General features: G+C 36.5%; 1 protein-coding gene across 1 annotated transcript; it reads left to right on the forward strand.

Annotated features, from left to right (window-relative positions):
* The first annotated feature begins 11,189 nt into the window (after nucleotides 1–11,189).
* On the forward strand, nucleotides 11,190–11,738 carry LOC113360561. Its single transcript, XM_026604062.1, has one exon. It carries the CDS (start codon nucleotides 11,190–11,192, stop codon nucleotides 11,736–11,738), a length of 549 nt encoding a protein of 182 aa, XP_026459847.1.
* Nucleotides 11,739–18,328: the final 6,590 nt, after the last annotated feature.

Genomic DNA, 18,328 nt, shown 5'->3' on the forward strand with positions numbered 1-18,328 from the left:
TTTCATATGAAAATGCAAAATCTTGTCAAACTCCATTGGTTGCTACTGATAAACTTTCAAAAGATGTTGGTGACTTACTTGATGATCCATATGAATACAGATCTCTAGTGGGTTCACTTCATTATCTTACATGGACAAGGCCTGAAATCTCTTATGAAGTAAATCTAGTATGTCAGCATATGCAACAACCTAGGGTTCCACATTTAAATGCATCCAAAAGAATTCTCAGATATGTCAAGGGCACTCTGGGTTTTGGTCTGCAATTCACAAAAGGTCCTTCATTATTATTGGGTTTCTCTGATGCTGATTGGGCTGGCTGTGTGGATGATAGAAGGTCTATAGGTGGTTATTGTATATTCTTGGGGTCAAATGTAGTATCTTGGTCTTCTAAGAAGCAAACTACAGTTGCCAGGTCTAGTACTGAAGCTGAGTACATGACACTTGCCCATAGTGCAGCTGAAATTGTGTGGATATGCTTTCTGCTTCAGGATTTACACTTTGCAATTTTTGGTATTCCTCAGCTTGGTTGTGACAATATTAGTTATATCTCTTTAGCTTCCAATCCAGTGCAGCATTCTAAAATGAAGCATGTTCATTTGTATTATCATTTTGTTAGGGAACTAGTCCAATCTAAGGCTTTGGATGTCTTTTATGTTAACACATTAGATCAGTTAGATGATATTTTTACAAAGCCTCTTCATGGTCCAAAATCCACAGATATCAGATCCAATCTCAAAGTAGTTGAAGCTTCTTTGTGCTTGAGGGGGGATATTAACACAGATATCATTCTACAGAGTAAGGATATCTCAGCAGAAGAAGTGGTGCAGGTTAAGGAAGATACTGCAGTGCAGGATAAGAGATTACATCTCATGCCAGGCTGTCCATAGCTGGCTCTCTACATACACAACTCTCACGGGATTATGTCGGTCAGATTAGTGAGAAGGTTTCTATAAAAGAGTTGTATTGTTTTCGGTGTAAAGTAAGGTGTTGTAATAGCAAGTTTATCTTCTCTGTAATAATGCTCAGGCATTTATGTCGTAATAAAATACACTGAATAAAATTGATGTTATCTGCTAATGTTACTATTTGTCACTGATGATCAGTTTCTTGATGGGGATTGCTCTTTGTCACTGATAATCAGTTTCTTGATGGGGATTTCTCTGATTCAATAATTTGATGTGTTGTATATGTTTTTTTAAATTAATAATAATAATTATGAGATTCTACGAACTTCACCAAAAAACATCATTATTTGCTCTTATGTCTGAACGACGGGGGATAACTAGATAAAGATCCCGCATGCATGTTGTCATATACACAGAAATGGTCAAATACGGAACGGGAAACATATTTGGTGCCGGACTTCACTTGCAGCAAGGGATTCCTTGACAGGAATCACAAACCCCATGAATATCCTAATAGTTAATGTTCCTACAGCCCGCATAGAAGCTCCTGACCCACGTCAGATGTGAGGCAGGTATTTCAAACTCATTTTGTTTGCCTAATTAGAAGAATCTTGGAGTCCGAGCTGATCGTCTTGCAAGGTCCTGATTCGTCACCGCTTAGGTGTTAAAAAAATTTGTGCGTTTGAATAGGTAGTATAAACTACAAACTAGAGACGGTTTCATAGATAGAGACGATGAATATTCAGTCTGGGTTATCCATTCATCAGACTGTCGTTTTAGATGTTGGTGAGCTACTATATTGGTCATGAATCACGACTGTAGAACTCCATAATTGGTCGGTAAGGGTTTGAACCCTGTAATTTCTGAAATACACTCCAATTTAAGGAGTTTGGATGTAGTCTAGGGACCACTAGTCTAGGGTATCAAAAAAAAAAAAAAAACTCCATAAGTTAATTGGTCGGTTTCGTACTACTAGCAGGAAGAATCTACACGGTGAATAATTAAGCTTGATATCTTATGGTATTTATGTTCTGATTTATTGGTGTTGAATCTGCTGATGCATTTCCAAACAGTTCTAGACTAACCACAATAATTGCCTTCATTAGTCCTATTGAAAACTGAGGCATTCTGTTTCGTCCATAGATTCTATTAGTTATCACATATTGGTCCACGGATGCCACGTGATCTACAACGAGTATGATTCCCTTGTAAAAATGCAACATGCTTATACAATTACAATATCTAGTGCATGTGTGATAGAGATTATTCGTTTGGAAGCTTCAATTTATATATTATTAAAAAAAATTACAGCGTGTTTGGTTCGGGGGAATCTGAGACTTCGGAATTAAATTACAGAGGAATCTGTCAATTCCCCGAACCAAACAGGGTTGATAGGATCATAAATGGATCATCTTGGTATTGGATTACCCCTTATTTCCATTTCTTAGTTCCACTGCTTGAAGAGCGTAATTGAATCCGATTCCGAGGGAGTTTTGGATTATGCCTCCATGAAATGACAAAATTATCCTTTCCATTATAACCGTCGATTGAACAAAATTTGGTCTTATATTGTTCGAACTCCATGGAGAGAAAAACCCCAACTCGAATTGGGACATCGCCACGAAAAAATCTTCATCTAGGTCTTTATCTTTATCTGAAATCTCTCCCTATATATTGAATTGAAGTTTTCGTTTTCCCCAAACCCTAAAACCCATCAAAGTAAGGGACAAGAATCATAAAATAGTAAACTTTGATGTTGTTCACTAGTTGTTTCATTCAAATTATTCTTGTCGTTTCACAAGTAATACATACAATCTGGTTCAAGAGTGAAGTTCAAAAAATTTGTTATGTCTCACAACGTTTTGTTAATTGGTTTTATGAATCAGAATTTTTGATGATGAGGATACTAAGGTGATTCTTTACATTCGAATTTTCAAATTTGAATTTTATGGTAGACTTCTCTTACTCAACGGTGTTCAAATGAAGTAGAATTCTAGGGCATTTAAGTCATATAAGAAAATCAGATTACTCTGCAATCATATTAGCTCAAATTTTTTGATTATGGAATTTTTCCTTGGAATCCATTTCTAGGAATTGAATTACTTAGTCTTTGATTCTTCCAACCAAACGGGTTGTTAGGGAAATAATGAAGGCCTAAACTCCAAAAGAGATTACTTTCTCGTTTTATAGATGGGTAAATACTTTTATTTTTATTTATTTTTACAGGAAAATGAGTTATCTGCCTGACAGCAGAAACTCAAAAATTACATCTAAGGTCTGCAGAGCTATCTCCAGCATCATGTGTAAACCTTTGCGAGCGGTCTCTATTGATGGCATTGTCATTACAATTACCACTTACAGACTGAAGATAATTAAGTAAAAGGTTTAATTTTGGACCTTTCCAATTAAAGTTATCTAAGATATTTGAATTGGAAATTAAACTAGCTAATTTAACTATCGTAGATCTTCGATCCTTAGTGATTTTGATCAGCTTTCCCAGAACAAAAGATACTTCTTTAAAGTTTCCATCTTTCATATGATGGTATCCTATGTTGAATCTTCCTTGAACTTCTGACTTGTATTCATCCTCTAGCTCCTTCAGAATTGTATCGTCTTCTGCTTGGAGATCAATGTTTGCTCTTTGCAATTCTTGGGATCATCTGACTGCTAGTTCAGCTCCTGATCTGGCTATGTTATCTCTAGGAATGCATTCTTTAATTCTTCTTGCTCCCACACAGATTCCTTCATAAGACATAGCGATGAAAACATAGTTAGTATAAGAAGAGGAATCAACATTTCTTTCCATAGTAGTAAAACTCATGAAACTTATGCTGATGGTAATTCCAAATTTCAACTTATGCTAATTAGTCCTTCTGACTATGGTATCCTATTTCTCTCTCTGGTAATAAGATTGTTCAGAAAATGGTTCTGGTTGTGCATAACTCTATAAAAAGAGCATAGATGCTTCTTAATCTTATTACAGTAATCAGAGCAGAAGGTTTAGTTTTCTAGAATATTAGATCATATCTAGCTTTCCAAATGAATCAGCAAGTAGTAGCAAAGATTGGTATTCAGTCCTTGAGATGATAAGTGGGGAGAAACCAAGAGTTGAGACGATCATTGAAGTTAGTTGCTTCCCCAAAACATTTGAGCTGAGAACCAAAAAGATTTATCCACACTTTAGTAGCTTACATGCAAGATATGAGAGTATGGGTTATATCTTATGCATTACTTTCACATAGATTGCAGATAAGATCAATGTAGTTGAGGATGCTATCAGTCCTCACATTGGTAAGTAAGATACCATAAGCACACTTCCATATGAACATTTGGATAGATGGGGAGGTATCCAGTTTCCATATTTTCTTCCAAGATGGATTGGTGATGTCCTCTTTGTATTTGTCATTGATCTTCCTGTCATAAAGAGATTTGGAAGTGAAAATCCCATTGTCAATGAGGCCCCATATTATTTTATCTTCTTCTTGTATGTTGAGTTGATCATCTTCATTAAACCATTTAGAAATTAGAGTCATATCCCATTCTCCTAAGAACTTAATTAGCTGACTGACTACAGTAAGATCATTAGGGAAAAGTTGAGGTTTTGCTGCTATTCCTTCTTTATTTTACTGTAGATAAGCCTCCATTCTCTTCCGCTCATCTGCAGCATCAGAATCCCCTCACTGGTATCCATTTCCTCTACGTGATATTCAAAACCATTTTATGATTCCTCCGAATCACTCTCAGTGGCATTCCAAACAACCTTTGGATTTTCTTCTCTTGCTGCTCTTTCCTCATCCTTCCGATCAACTCTCTCAAAATGTTTCACCTTCCGAACTTCAAACAAAGTATCAATCTCCTCTTTTTCTCGTCTCTGACGATTTACTCATGTGCCGCATGTTCTTCTTCTTCTTCTCGTATCTGAAGAATTCTCTCCAATGTTCGACGGTCTAATTCCTCCAATAAAACTTTCCTCAACTTCTCTATTTCCTGATCTTGTAATGACAGGGAAAGAGTCGTGGCTTGCTTGAACTCTGTTCATGATGGTGGTGAAGCGTCCGGAAGAGGAATTTGGGAGTTTTCAGGGAGGTTTTGATCACTGTTACTGGCGATTCTCTAAAAATCACCCTCTTCACTTAATCTTTGCCTTTTCTTGGTATAATATCTCTGATCACCTAATAAACACATTTTATAGTCTCATAATTAATACCATTCATAGTCATTTATGGTGTTTGGTTAAGAGTCATGTCTCTAGACTATGCACGCCCTTCAATACCCCATACACGGAACTCAGAACCATCATGACGCTTTGAAAATTATCTCACACAATCAATTTTCTCTAACCTTTCAGTTTTGGCTTAATTGCATCTCTTCAGCTTTTCCGCTCCAATACACCAAACCTAATCCTCTACCCACTTCTAGCCTCTATGGTTCCACCATTATGAGTGAAATTGGTAAGCCACTATGCCTAGCATTTTCTCTTTGGGTATTAATCTTTTTCTATGATTTTATGCAGGTTCAGATATTGCAGCACCTGTTAGGAGGCACCATTGGCTTTTGGGGCACGTCGAGTAGATATTTGAGGTTCCATAATACCAACCATCTCCCAATCAATGCTCGAAACCCTAATACCCCAAAGTAATCAATACCCTACTCAAACCAAGCATGGCCTCATCATTACCTCCTCAATTCATCCATTGTTATTTCGTACCACCCCTCATTACACCCCATCTACCATTATTACATTTGGAAGCATTCATATTATGCTACATTTTTCAAAAGTAAATAATAACCCAAAAATGTACTTCCAGTCCTATGAAACAACCCCCCCCCCCCCCCCCCCCCCCCCCCCCCCCCGAACCCGAATGAATATTATTTTTATTTTGTTTCTACCATTATTACGAATGTCTTATTATCATACCTGTTAAATACGTTTACGTCAATGAATTATCATCATGGCACAACAATCACGGACTCTGCAGAGGTCACTGATCCAATGCCCAACGACATTGCTGATGAACTTTACCAACTCATACCCAACCTGAATCTTTCACAATTTCTTTCTCTCTTTACCAACAGAAACTATAATCTCCTTATCAGAATTTCCTTTTTTAAGTTTCAGTCTTCTAGACAGGCTTATACTTATTTATCTCTAAATATCTCTATGACCTGTCCTTATTCTTCTCTGATACCCATTATTTCTTGGCAGTATCAACTTCAAATACAAATACAAATATACTATAATTTCTCTGCATCCAATCCTAAGAGTGCAGATACACACTTATCTTTTAAGTTCACCACCTCTTTTATTGATTATATGGAGGATTATAATTCTTCAAATGAAACCCATTCGTCTACCTTTATTCAAAACCTCTCTTCTGAAATGGATGAGAAACTTTCGTTACTCAAAATATTCCTGCTTCCCTATCTGAATCTGTTTACATTAATAAAACAGTTGTTCTAGCTGAGAATGATAATAATTGGAATTGATGTATGGTGGGTTACATATGCAGTGAAACTTTAGTGCCCACCTCTTCTATCAGATACTATATCTGCTCTCAATGGCCTCTATCGCAAACTCCTACTGTCACAAACTTTAATGGATTGAGAAACAAAGTTCTGATCATATTCTTAGATGAAAGTGATTTCATCAGAGTCAACGAACAACGCCCTTGGTTTGCTTGTGGATTCCTTACAGTTCTACGGGTGGTTCCACCAGCTGGTTGGCCTGCAAATGTTCAAGTTTCTTTCGAGGAAAAAATGATGTGGCTTATCCTGTGCAATGTTCCCAAAGAATATGTCGCATTTGAAGACTTCAAGAAGCTGACTCTCAACCTTGGAGAACTACTTGATGCTAAATATCCTTATGGCAGTCATCCTCTCAAAAAGAATGTAAAACTCTATGTGACAATTCCCATCAACCGAGCTCTCCCAACTGGTATCCCGCTTCTTACTAGAGGAAGAGAAGAACCCTTTCTCATTGAGTGTAGGTATTTCAAATTCCCAAGGAATTTTTGTCACTCTTGTCGTGTTATTTATCATAGAGAGATTGTCTGTCATAACTGGTTGGAAAAACAAAAACTTATCAAGGAAGCTAGCTCGTCTACTTCAAAATATGTCTACCCACCAGTTTCTAGACTAATGATGCCACCTACTCAAGTACAGATGCCTCCAAAGGTTACTCCAAACATCCTAGTTGTTGATTCTCCATCTACTTCAGCTGAAGTAGTACCAGATTCGCAAAGTCAAATATTGATATCTCCTGGCTCCGTGGGTAAAAGAAAGGCTGCAGCTGTTTCCCAAACTTCAAGTTTATCTAATCAGGAATCTCCCAACTGATTGATTAATATGGGCCCATTTGGTAGCAGATCTACCACTCTCAAGATTTATGAAGAAGAAACAAATCAAATTAAGAAACTTATTCTTTTGGTCAATGGTTTACCACTTATCCTGAAGAAAGTCACCAATCAAACTGAAGTCTTGCCTACACCTAATCCGTTACCCGAGTCCACCATCTCAGGACTGATCTGTACCAGTAACTCATCTAGAAGGTTCAAAACGGCGGCAACCCCTAACCAGAAAGTTGTTATATATATAGAAGTTGAACATGATGCTCTTTCCAATTTAAAGAGGAAAATTAACCCCCGTGATGAGCTTAGAAAGAGGACTAGATCTTCATCTCCTCTCCTGGTTGACCATATTACAATCTCTCCCAAATTGATAGCTCTGAACCAGATTACTCTACTCTCTGTCCTCCTATCACTAAATTCAGAGATATATCCACTTTCAACTTATCTCAGTGTACCTTCAATACCCACCCCTCTCCCGAGGATTTTGGAAACTTCACTGTACCTACTGATGCTACTTCAAATGGTAATGGTGCATGCAACAATTCCTCTCACGAGTCTGCTGATCTGAACCTGGATGCTACCCAAGGAACTATCTCTGCTGGTGGAAATAACAATTCTCAATCTAATGGGAATCAGGATTTTACCATTCAGGTTCCTTCTTCTCCCACCCCCATTATCTCTTCTTCTTCTCATACTGATCCCCCATGTTTTCCTATCAATAATGTGAACATTATTTGTTGGAATGTGCGTGGTCTTGATAAAAAATCTGCTAATAAGGAACTTAATATCCTCCTTAGGAATGTTAACCCTGATATTGTTTTATTGTCTGAAATAAAAATGCTGAGTGATTTTGCTGCTCGGAAATTGAGAAATATGGGCTTCCCTTACACTTCTCATGTGGCTTGTGTTGGAAGAAGTGGTGGTCTTGTGTTGGCTTGGAAGAAGGAAATTGATCTTATCATTGTTTCCACTAGTAATAGGGGCATCTATATCACCACTAAGGATATCATTCACTCCAAAACTTGCCACATTTATTTCATATATGGAGAGCCTAATACTGCTTTAAGACAAGCTTTCTGGGAAAACCAATGTCTCATACCACCTATACCAGTAGATGAACCAGCCTTCTTTGTAGGTGATTTTAATGCTCTCCTAGGTCTTGAGGATAAAAATGGTGGTCTAGAGGTTGATGATACTGATTTTGTTAATCTTAGGAATTTATGCAATGCTTTTGATTACATGATCCTGATTTCTCTGGTCCTAGGTTTACTTGGTCTAATATGCAACAAGGTCCTGACCTTATCCTTAAAAGACTAGATAGGTGCTTTATTAATCCCCAAGCTGAATTATTATGTCTTAAGTTTTGTGTTAATAATCTTCCTAGGGACTCTTCTGATCATTTCCCCATGCATATTGGTTTTCATTTTGAAGTAAACTTTATGCCTAAACCCTTCCATTTCATGGCAATGTGGATGAAGGACCCTACTTTCAGGGATATTATAGCAAATGCTTGGTCTGTAAATGTTATTGGTTCCCATGCCTTTAAACTTAAAGAAAAACTCCTTAACACTAAAAAAGGCCTTAGGGATTGGAACAAGACTTCTTTTGGTAACCTTCAAACCAACATCAAAACCACTAGAGAAGAGCTGCTTGACCTCCAAATTTACAACCCTTCTGATTCCTCCTCTACTTCTAGATTAAGGGCTAGACTTGAATACCTGTATAACCTTGAGGAACTATACTGGAAAGGTAAATATAGGGATATTTGGCTCTTGGAAGGAGACAGGAATTCTCCATATTTCCATAAAGTCACTCTCTTTAGGAGAAAAAAGAATGCCATCAGTTGGATTAAAAACTCTCTTGGTATTGTGGTCACTGACATAAACAATATAGGTACCTCTTTTTTGGATTACTTTAGAAATCTTTATTCCTCCCAACCTCAGCAGTTTCAAGATGAAATTCTAGAAAATTTACCAGTTAAATTCTCTCCTGAGCATAACTCTTTGTTAAACCTCCCTCTAACTGCTGAGGAAATAAAATATTTGTCTTTCAAATGGGTGGTAAGAAAGCTCCTGGCCCTGATGGCTTCACATGCTTGTTCTACCAAAAAAACTAGGATATTGTTGGAGAAGCTGTTATAGATATGACACAAACCTGCTTTAGAAATGGTCATTTAGCAAAAGTTTTCAACACCACCAATATTGTTTTAATCCCTAAGGTCCCTCTGGCTGAATTAGTCTCCCAATATAGACTCGTTGTCCTATGTAACTTCATTTATAAAATCATATCTAAAACTCTAGCTAATAGACTAAAACCTCTTATGGACAACATCATATCTCAGAACCACAGTGTTTTTGTCCCCAAAAGAAGTATCTCTGATAATATCTTGCTAGCCAATGAAGCTGTTTATGTTGTCAACCATCATAAGAAAAAGGAGGGTATTGCTGCCATCAAACTTGATATGTCTAAAGCTTATGATAAGTTAGAATGGTATTTTCTTAGCAAAGTCTTACTTAAAATGGGTCTATCTGATCACTGGGTTAATCTTATTCATCAATGTGTTTCCACTGTTTCTTACTCTGTTTTGTTGAATGGTAGTCTCACTGGTCTTATTGAACCTGAGAGAGGCTTGAGACAGGGTGATACCCTCTCTCCATACCTCTACATCATCTGCTCTGAAGCCTTATCGTCTCATATTAATATTTGACCAGTAAAGGCCTAGTTGAAGGGATTAGAGTTTGTAAGAATGCCTCTTGCATGACTCATCTCTTATTTGCTGATGATTCCCTTTTGTTCTCTAAAGCTACTAATAAAGACTTTAGAAACATTAAAGACTATATCCAGAAGTATTGTCTAGCTTCTGGCCAGGAAATCAATTTTGAAAAATCTGGTATCTTATTTAGTAGAAAGTTCTTGCTCCCCTTATGAACCATTTGTCTAACATTCTGGATATCCATAATAGAGACTTAGGGGAGAAATATCTTGGTACCCCCATAGCTTTTCAGGCTTCTAGGATCCAGACCCATATGGGTATTCTCCAAGCTATTGATGCTAGGATTACTTCTTGCCTTCATAGACTCCTTTCTCAAGCTGCTAGAACTACTTTGGTTAAACATGTTGGCCAGGCCATTCCTCTTTACCAGATGGGTGCTTTTCTTATTCCTAAGCACCTTTGCAAAAAAATGGATTCTCACCATTGCCAATTCTGGTGGGGGTGAAATTCTTGACCCTAAGGATAGAAAATTGCATCTTCTAGGTTGGGATGCTTTATGCTCCCCCAAAGTCTGAAGGTAGGCTTGGTTTTAGGAAATCTGAACTTAATAATTTGGCTATGTTAGCTAGAAATGCTTGGAAAATCATTGAGAATCCTAATTGCCTTTTAGGTACTGTTCTGAAAGCTCGTTATTTTCCTAGAAATTATTTTCTTAATGCTACTTGCCCTGATAATTGTTCCTGGGCTCGGAGATCCCTTCATACCATTAAAGAGATGATTAAGCCCTTCATTTCTTGGATTGTTGGGGATGGAAAGTTCATTGACCCCTGGTGTGATAAATGGATCCCTACTTTAGGTTCTTCCACCTCTAATCCTTTGGTCCCTCCTGACCCTTGTGTTAAAGTTTCTTACTTCATTGATGATTCTACTAGATCTTGGATTTTTGATAAACTAAATACTCATTTTGATGATGCTTCTGTTCAGAAGATCATCACCATTCCCTTAAGCCAGTTATGCAAACCTAGTAGAAGGGACTGAGAGCTTTCAAAGAATGGCATAGTTTCTTCTAAATCTGCTTACTTGGGATTAAGAGGGTTTGGGCCCTCCCCTAGTAATAAACTTTGGAAGTACATTTGAAAAATTAATGTTCCTTACCGTATTAAGCTTTTTACTTGGAAAGCTGCTAGAAATGTATTACCTGCTAAAACTATTTTATAATCTAGGATGCATATGCACTCTGTCTCTTGCAATAGATGCCCTGACCCTTGTGAAGCTATTATGCATGCTCTTGTTCTGTGTCCCTTTGCTAGTCATGTTTGGAGTCTGGCCTCTTTCTGTGCTAATATCTCCGCTTTCTCTTCTAGCTCTATGATTGATTGGTTAAATTTCTGGTTGATTGACCATCTTACTAGAATTCCTATTGATAGACATTGCACTTTTGTTGCTATCTTGTGGTCTTTATGGACTAGTAGAAACAACTTAGTCTTTAGAAACCTCCAGGAAAAACATATTGTTGTTATCCATAGAGCTAAATGCTCCTTACTGGAAAAACTAGAGTTCCAAACCCACCTAGTTAATTATATCCTTTCCTTTAGTGACCACTGGATGCCCCCAACTTTTGGATGGATTAAATGTAACATTGATTGTGCTTTTGATGATACTACTAAGGATAATGGTGCAGGCTATGTGATGAGGGACTTCTCCAGCAAGGTTTCTTTCCGTGCTTCCATTGTGTTTGATGTGGATTCTGTTGAAGAGGCTGAGGTGTTTTGAAGAAAGATGTGGAGTTAAAGCTAACACATATCATAGTGGAAAGTGATGCTCAAGACCTGGTTTCCCAATTCTCTATTGGCTCCTTTGATGGGAATCCGAGGACTGATGCAATTTTTAAAGACATTCAATTTTTTGCTTCCTCTCTTAGTGGTTGTATCTTATCTTTTCAGCAAAGAACTTGGAACTCTGTTGCTTATGAACTAGATAAATGGGAAAAAAAACAAGTCGTCTATGTACTGGTCCGTACCTCATGTTTGGCTAAGGCATTTTTTTGAGGAAGACCATTAGCCTTTTTGAAGGCCTTTTCTTATTAAAAAAAAAAACCTGAGGCATTCCGTTTCGGCCATCGATTCTATTAGTTATCGCATATTGGTCCATGGATGCCACGTGATCGTACATCGAGTATGATTCCCTTGTAAAAATGTGACATGCTTATACAATTACAATATCTAGTGCATGTGTGATAGAGATTCTTCGTTTGGAAGCTTCAATTTATATTATTAAAGACAATTACAACGTATTTGGTTCGGGGTAATCTGAGACTCCGGAATTCAATTACATAGGAATCTGTCCAATTCCCCGAACCAAACAGGTTTGACGTGCTCAGAATTGGATCATCTTGGTATTGGATTACCCCTTATCCCATTTATTGGTTCCACTGCTTGAAGAGCGTAATTGAGTCCGATTCCGGGGGAGTTCTGGATTATGCCTCCCTGAAATGACAAAATTATCCTTACCATTATAATCATCGATTGAAGAAAGTTTTTTCTTATATTGTTCGAACTCCATGGAGAGAAAAACCCCAACTCGAATTGGGACATCGCCACGGAAAAATCTCCATCTAGGTCTTTATCTTTATCTAAAATCTCCACCTCTCTCTATATTGAATTGGAGTTTTCGTTTTCCCCAAACCCTAAAACCCATCAAAGTAAGGGACAAGAATCATAAAATAGTAAACTTTGGTGTTGTTCACTATTTCATTCAGATTATTCTTGTCGTTTCATGAATAATACATGCAATCTGGTTCAAGAGTGAAGTTTCAAAAATTTGTTATGTGTCATAACGTTTTGTTGATTGGTTTTACGAATCAGAATTTTTGATAGTGAGGATACTAAGGTGATTTTGTCCATTCGAATTTTCAAATTTGAATTTTATGGTAGTCTTCTCTTACTCAACAGTGTTCAAATGAAGTATAGTTCTAGAGCATTTAAGTCATATAAGAAAATCATATTACTCTGCAATCAGATTAGCTCAACCAAACATAAATTTTTTGATTATGGAATTTTTTTTCCTTGGTATCCAATTCTAGGAATTGAATTACTTAGTCTTCGATTCTCACAACCAAACAGGCTGTTAGGGAAATATTGAAGGCCTAAACTCCAAAAGAGATTACTTTTTATTTTATAAATGGGTACATACTTTTATTTTTATTTATTTTTATAGGAAAATGAGTTATCTGCCTGACGGCAGAAACTCAAAAATTACATCTAAGTTCTGCAGAGTTGCCTCCAACATCATGTATAAACCTTTGCGAGCCATCTCTATTGATGGCATTGTCATTACCATTACCACTTACAGACTGAAGATAATTAAGTAAAACTTTTAATTTGGACCTTTCCAATTAAAGTTATCTAAGATATTTGAATTGGAAATTAAACTTGTAGTTGCAGGAAATCCTACACTACACCCCTCATATGATTTCACTAACATTCAGCTCATTTAGATTAACAATCTTAATTTTATTAATGAATCTTTGAACAATCTTACAAGAAAAGATAAAGGAATCAAGAATAACCCTTGCTCTAGATTTTCTCTCTCCCATTCACTTGCTTCTCATCCAGAAAAAGATCTCTCCCTTTCCTTTACAACTGAACGACTATTTATAGGGAAGTACATAGTGGATGACAGCTAATTTGTCCTTTATTTTCGGATATGTCTTGCGACATTCTCGCAACCTTACAAATGTTAATCTTGCAAACTCTCTTATTTTCGCAGAATCATCACATTTTTCTCATGATTTTAGCTGACGTCGTTTATTATGTCATTTCTGAAATTGTTCTGCGACGCTGTTGTGTTGTGTTGTTGATAATTTCGCTGAGGTATTATTGCTGCGAGATTCTGATCCTACAAAACTAGCTAATTTAACTGTCATAGATCTTTGATCCTTAGTGATTTAATCAGCTTTCCCAGAACAAAAGATATTGCTTCAAAGTTTCCATTTTTCATCTGATGGTATCCTATGTTGAATCTTTCTTGAACTTCTGACTTGTATTCATCCTCTAGCTCCTTCAGAATTGCATCGTCTTCTGCTTGGAGATCAATATTTGATCTTTGCAACTCTTTGGCTCATCTGACTGCTAGCTCAGTTCCTGATCTGGCTATGTTATCTCCAGCAATGCATTCTTTGATTCTTCTTGCTCCCACACAGATTCTTGCATAAGACATAGCGATGAAAACATAGTTAGTATAAGAGGAATCAATATTTCTTTCCATAGTAGTAAAACTCATGGAACTTATGCTGATGGTAATTCCAAATTTCAATTTATGCTAATTAGTCCTTCTGATTAAGGTATCCTATTTCTCTCTCTGGTAATAAAGATTGTTCAGAATATGGTTCTGATTGTGCATAACTCTATTAAAAGAGCATAGATGCTGCTTAATCTTATTAGCAGTAATCAGAGCAGGAGGTTTAGTTTTCTGGAATATTAAATCACACTAGTGGAAAATAGCAGTTTCGCGACCGACGAAGCAAGTCATAGATACGAGTTAAATGACTTGCTTTGGCGGTTAAAGAAAGGGTCGCTGTTCGAGTGTCTTTTTCTACTATGACGTGTCTCTGACGGTCGTTTAATATCTTATATCAACGACCGATTTTAACGGTAAATATTTTATGTTTGACTTCAATCAGTCAGATATAAATCTTAATATAAAAAAAAATAGATTCAGATCGGCTGTCTGGCCTGACTGAATCTGACTGATCCGTCTGCCTGACTAAATCCGACTAAATCTCAAATTAGAATTCAAATGAAGCTTAAATAAGAAGAAAATCAAACTCAAATAATAATAATGCTGGACCAAATTCCATTCCATTAAACATTCATTGTATTCATTGCACAACCCATAATTGAATTCAGTTGACATTTAGTTTCAAAATCACACAAAGAGGATTCAAATCCTGAATTCGCATAATACAAGTCCTAATAAGTTTTTTTAAAAGATACATGTGGAATCCAGCAACATAAAGAGCACAGTTTAACACAAAAACTCAAAGAACTAACACATTTAATAGCTAAAAGAAGAAAAATGAAAGTCAATGTGGAACCTTCTTCAGTTGGCACGAAGATTAAACTTTTGTTTGTTCCTGAACCTGAAAATACACAATGATTTCAGAAACAATCAGTCTATCTCATCATTATTCACCATAAAAAAGAACAAACCGGATATTGTGGCATATATTACATCCTATAGGTCCATGCGCTACCAGAAAACCAGAACCAAATATGTTAAAATGCCAAAATTAATCATAAGAACTAGCAGATGACACCACACACCAGAGTAAGTTTAAGTTTTCATTGCAAGATTTGAGAACATAGAAAGAATGAATAAGAATCAATACTTCTAAAGGAAGATACATATAAAAGAAATTGTATTCTACACCCTATATGCTCGTTTAAGTGAATGTGAAAACACTATAGTGTTGAAAACAAGGTTACCTATCTGCCAATAGAAGAAATAATACTTCCGTGGAAAAGGCAAATTAAATAACCATGTTGAACTCATTCTACGTTAATCAAATGATAGTATTGGTTAATCTAACACGTTATTATTGCTGATTTACACTAACCGACATATGTGCCACTAAGACTGACAAAGTTTGGGTTACTAAGTCACTCTGTAGTCATGATCCAAGAATTTACAAGTACAAAAGAAAAAAACCTCATGGTTTGAATGCCAAATAACCTCCTGTAACAACACTTATAAGCTACATAGAGTCTTGTTCAACAACATGCAAAAGCGAAAAGAATGTCATCGATTAGAAACTACCTCTACGAACCAATCCGATGCCATAAGATACTGCTCTCCCTGAAATGCTTCTTTTCCTTTTGATTTTGCCTGGCGAAACTTCTCATTCATATGGGCTTCCCTCTGCCAAAGATTTTCCACATTGTTGTTGAATTCACATCAAATTTGGGGTTTCCAGCACATTTAGAATTCTGAATTAGCGATGAATGTAAGAGATATGAGATGCTAGGAATCAGTATTGGTGCACCATAACTAGATGAGTCAAACAGGTCCACCTGTTTAGTGACAGCCAAAGCCAACAGGGCATGCTAACAACTCAATCTAACCCAGCCTGAGCCTGAGCTTGGCCTGCTATAGAGTGGGCCACACCCATTAACTAACCTTTGTGCATGTTGTCTTAGTTTTGGGGAATAAAAGCTCTCGTGTGAGAGACGTTACATAGTCCAACAACTAGAATGTTTCATATTCGCCTTCAATGTATACGTACCCATCTCAAAGAGCGTGAATGTTTCATATTCGCCTTCAATGTATACGTACCCATCTCAAAGAGCGTGAATGAGGTTCCATTACGGAGTGAACGAGCCTAAAACTAGACAGCAAGCTCTACAGGTGATTGACTAGTTCAGGCAATGACAACATAACACGACTATATATGGTAATGAGCCATCTCATGGAGCCATACTTGCTCCCGAGAATATTGGCAAGTCAGCCTATACAGGTTTTAAATAACCAGGCAGTACTGCTGTAGGCTTATAGAATGTAGGACTACAAACTTGATGACTCATAGTGGAGAATGCAAAAGAAGGCATAAACTATGAGGAAGTCTGCTAGAGGTTCACAAATAGTGGAGGGGAAAGAAAAAGCTGTCGACAATTTTTATTAATATAAAGAGGAGCCAGAAGAACCATTTGCTAAGTTACCATGACAGTATAAGGAAACAAAGCAAAGTTGAACAACCCATCAGACTCTGATGACATAAACTCCATACCTGCATTTTGTTTGCATCAGAATTTACATGCCTCATTAGTCCGGTGATGCTCCAATTAGGATAAGTTGGAATGGGAGACGTCACAGGAAAAAAAACTTCAACAATTTGATAATTGCACTCCATAGCAGCCATTTCTAATGTTGTAACTCCTCCCTGGGATCGAAAACAGAAAGAATATAACATAAAAAAAAAAACTCAGTATGTCACAGAAGAAGACTATTTAGTACTGAACGAACACGTCGCTTATAGTTCTAATGTAATAAGTTTATAGCAGTTGAGATCTTATACAGTCTTTTGTTTATTCAATTGATGTGACAAGATATTAAATATGTATCAAATATAGGACGAGCACTAGTACCCAGACTAGTCATTAGGATACAAAATTTATGATGAAGTTGTATGGGCCTGCATAATCATCTGTGTGTGTAGATAACACACTCTCAAAAGACATGAAAATTTGGCCAAAAAGGTGCAAGTACAAAAGTTAAATACAGATGTACATCCATTTTATAATTTGGATCTGCACCAGCTTCCAGTAAGCGCGTAATGGCATCTACGCAGTCATGCCTTGCTGCATATATCAGAGGTATATTTACATATGATACAGCATTTGGGTCAGCGCCTGCCTATATATATGCGAATTGGAAGAAGTTATCACATGCTTCAGCACAGAAAAGCTATGGAAGGTGCATAAAATGGGATGTAAATTTACAGAAGCGTGTGGCTCTGCTAATGCCGAGTAGTAAGATTGAGAGTTTTTCCAAACCTTCAGAATTATTACTCCGAATATTATGGTTCATAAGAATTATGTATTATCACATCTGTAAATAATAAATTATGAGACTCCATACTAACCTTTTGGTTATCATAATTTATATTAATCTCAATATTAATACTGAGAGCTTGAGCAACGAGAAAATATAATATAAGAGAAATAACGATCAAGTATAAGAAAATACTAAAATGTAAAAATATATAAGGAATTGGAACAAATCTGGTAGTGACAAACAAACAAGTAAACCAATTTATTAATACCTGAAGAACTTGACAGAATATATCAAGAAAAAAAAAAGAAAAAAAAAAGAAGAAGAAGAAACAACTGGATGACCACAAATTTTGGTAAGATGATAGGTTTATGGCTCGGCACAAGGTCAACCAGAGAAACACCGTAATTGATTCACTGCATTCAGTTGAAACATCTGGATGATTATAACCAAATCTGAATGAACCAGATAGGCAAGGCTTTCTACAAGATCAAATAAAAAAACACAACTAATGACAGGTCTCATATAGATAAAAGTTATTAAGCAATGAAGACCTATAGATGAAGAAAGCAGGAGTTATCAGAAACAAAATATATAAAGAAACTGCCACACCGTTTCAGAAAAAGAATTTTGGAAAATTGGAATATTGTTATATGGACTTTTGCAGTCAGAAATTCATTAGTAAACTCTTAACACTTAACTTCAAAAAATATTCTCATTTAAAGGTTAATCTAGCCTAACAAGTGTAAGCTAAATCTACCATGTTGTATTGAAATTCCACATTTCCTTGAACTAACCAATGGGTTAAAACGTCA

This window comes from Papaver somniferum, chromosome 3 (assembly GCF_003573695.1).
Source record: "Papaver somniferum cultivar HN1 chromosome 3, ASM357369v1, whole genome shotgun sequence".
NCBI lineage: Eukaryota > Viridiplantae > Streptophyta > Magnoliopsida > Ranunculales > Papaveraceae > Papaver > Papaver somniferum.